Below are 3442 nucleotides of genomic sequence, written 5' to 3' on the forward strand. Positions count from 1 at the left end.
GGGGTGTTTTGATACGTTTCCTGGCTTCCTGCATTATAGCGGGAAAACAAGAGAGGATTCGCGGAGGCTTAATTAGAATCATCTGAAGTTTCTGGAATGGAAAAGACCAGGAGGAAGTCGGAGGAGGCGACGAGAAGGGGGGAGGGAAGACGGAGGGATTAAAACTCGAAGGCGACACGAAAAATGTGGTGGAAACTTTGAATTTATCTTCGAGTTCGTGTTGTTCCCGAACTCGAGGGAAAGAGAATATTTAAGTGAACATGGAAGTAAAAGTTTATTAAAAACTTCCCCTTCCTTTTTAACAATAATTTATCAAAAAAAAATAATACGTGTAACCGTAGAACATTGAAAAATGAAATCGAAAAATAAAAATAAAAAATTAGACGACTTTATAACCAATAAATTCATCCCTAAAAAAATATCCAAATTCAGTTTTTTCCCCCACCTCCTAACAAATCAACGTATAATAAATTAACCACCCTCGTACAGATAACCAAAGTCTAGAAGAAGCACAGTTTTTTTTTTTTTTTATATCGATCGTGTTTTGACCGTGTTCACGAACTTCCCGCAGGACAAGAGGATCACGGTGGTGGATGCACTGGCGCATCCCTATCTGGACGAAGGGAGACTGAGATATCACTCGTGCATGTGCACGTGTTGTTACACGACCAGCGGCGGTTTGAGACAGTACACGGGTGATTTCGAGCCGGCCACGTCGCATCCGTTCGACGATCTTTGGGAACGGAAGCTCACCACTGTGCAGCAGGTGAAAGGTAAGAGGAGCTCCTCGAACGAGGTATTCTTTTAGAAAGTCTTTTTTTAATAATAAGTAACCTTTTTGAATTTTTCTTTTTGTCCGGTAATTTTTGCTACCTCGTCACTTTGTTCGATCGATTGTTATTGGTATCAGTTTGCAATTTTTTTTTAATTTTCGAAAAATTCAAAAAGACACAGCGACCTAGATTCTCCACACTTTATTCCATCGAATGGAGAGAGAGAGATTGCATTCCTCGCCTAAAGAATCGGTAAATCCTGGAATTTCCCCTCGTTTCGACGAAGAAGATAAATGAAAACGTGATCGTAACACTTTGTCAAAAATTCGAACTTGTTCTTCTTCTTCTTCTTCGTCGTCCACGATGTTTACAACGAAAATCCAACCAAGATGTTTACCAAAAACAAAAAACAGCTCCCAAACATGTTCCCCCCCTTGCCTCCTTCGAATCGAAAGAAGAAGAAGAAAAATTAAATCATCGCAGAGAAAATCTCAACTTCGACGAAACAAAAGGGGGAAAACAAATTTATTTCACCATCTCCTCTACCTAAACCAACTACTACCCCGGCATCGAGAAATTTTCTGCCGCAGATTCAATAACGGCGGATCGATCGAGCGGCGCTAATAAATCGTGCCTCGTGAATTTTCCACGATTTTCAGAGGCGTTCTTAACGCCAACGCCTGACGTGACTCGAACCATATTCGTGGCGCCAATAACGAGCCGACGTTCGACGAATACTAAATAAAATGGGACGAGGGAAGAGCTCTGTATCCCGAGGAATAAGATACATTTTTTCTTTTTGTCAATAGGAAAAATGTAATATTCAAAAGATATTACAATTGAATATTAAAATCAAAATATTTCGAAGAGGATTAGACTCTGTTCTTTTTTGTCGCGTTTTAAATAATTTGCTAATAAAAAACGAGCTAGAAATTTGAAAATATCTTCAAGAAATACAAAGAAGAGTAGAGGATGCTCGTATTATTCGTTAAAACAATTTCTTCAAATTCTTTTAAATTATTGGCACAAAGAAACGAGCTATAAGCACAAAGTTACTTATAACCTAATCCTCCATTATCAGGAATCTAATCTCCCCCAATAAAAGTTGTTCCAATAAAAGATGGCGGGGGAAATACCAAGACTCCGGCAATTTTAAAAACGGACTTTGCTACTTTGCTCTCCTAGCACGGTCGCGGAGTAATCGGGGGGAGGGGTGACGCGACACCGCATTAATCCACGGGAGAAAAAATGCATCATGCATCTGTGTGACTCACGCGCGGATTATTAATAGAAAACGTCTTGGACACGTGGCTTGGAACCGTCGTACGCGGGAACAACGGTGTTGCGTGTGTCCCCGCGTTAACAGTACCCGATAAGTCATCGTTTATCATTGGAGGAGGGGAGGAGGGGCGGCCTCCATCGCATTTATCGCGGCCGATTTTCTCTCGTCGATAGAATCGCGTTTCCAATGTCTCGTTTCACGCTATATATTCGTTAGCGAAAAGGGGGGATCGTTTGTCGAATCGAAATCTTGGTCCGAAACGAATCTGTTTCCATTCGAAATTCGAGTTGCTTATCTACGGATGTATATTTTTTCAGAGAAACCGATCTCGCAATTTTACCATAAAAGAAATATTATTTAAAAAAAATTATTAAGAGATAGAATATAAAGATATTCTACGGTTGAATATCTTGAATCTCGCTCGATTGAAAATCGTTATGTATAATTAGACGAAGAGATAGATCTATCTGAAAACGTTAAGAAAGAAGGGGACAGACACAATTGGTTATTACGATTGATTAGCACGAGTTTGATTTCGCGTGGGGACTGGTGTAATCTCGCGTTTGCCGGACTTGTCCCGGCTGTAGAATAGTCGCGGACGATTGCACGTGTCCAGGAAAGGTGTCGTAAGGCGAAACGCGCGGCGAGGAGAACAAAGAGGTGGCTGGATGGGTTGCGGAGATGCCAGAAAGCTTTCTCGGAAGTTCGTAAATTTTTTATTACCGCGTCCGAGGCGAAAGAAGTGGTTCCATTTTCGTGATGGTCGGATAAAGAGCGTAACAATTTGAAAAATTTAAAATTAAAAAAGAAAATTGAATGTCTGCTCGTGAATGGCAAGATTATTGTGTAATAGTTTTATATAATGGAAGAGGAGAGATGTTGTAGAGATGTCCCACCATCTTTTATTGCTTATTACTTTTCATTCGTAAAATAATGATAGAAATCGAGTTTATGTAATAATTTACCGATTTCACCCGTCGCGCATGCGTCCTTTCTTCAAGTTTAGAAGAAAACTTACTTCGATATACAGAATTTCACCACGAATATAATTTCAAATTTCACCCCCTCCCAAAAATTCTATCGTTTAGAATACGACTGGCAAGAAATTCTTCTTCTTCGAAGAAATCTACGCTAACTACGCTATAAAATTTCGTATTATTATCGCTTAATTAAAAATCTAGACCATAGGAACCACGAAATGTACACCCTAAAACTAAATTCCTCGTTTTCTTTCTATCATCCCCCAACCCCTTTCTTAATACACCCCACGCAAGACGAGGCTAATCTGCGAATGACAACAACGAAGCGTAAACAATCGATCCAACCCTCTTCCCCCTCGACTGCCCTTCTCCCTCAAGAGGTTCGCAGGAACGACTCGTCGTCCCCC

The 3442-nt window shown here is 40.4% G+C and overlaps 1 protein-coding gene across 1 annotated transcript in view; it reads left to right on the forward strand.

Moving 5' to 3' along the window:
• The window catches only part of LOC102673009 (serine/threonine-protein kinase NLK), an 82059-nt gene that overhangs the window by 55654 nt on the left and 22963 nt on the right, over positions 1–3442 (forward strand). Inside the window, 1 exon segment of the mRNA XM_031515260.1 lies at positions 572–773. Coding sequence (XP_031371120.1) covers positions 572–773 — 202 coding nt within the window.

The sequence above is a fragment of the Apis dorsata genome, unplaced genomic scaffold (assembly GCF_000469605.1).
Source record: "Apis dorsata unplaced genomic scaffold, Apis dorsata 1.3 scaffold_59, whole genome shotgun sequence".
Classification (NCBI taxonomy): domain Eukaryota; kingdom Metazoa; phylum Arthropoda; class Insecta; order Hymenoptera; family Apidae; genus Apis; species Apis dorsata.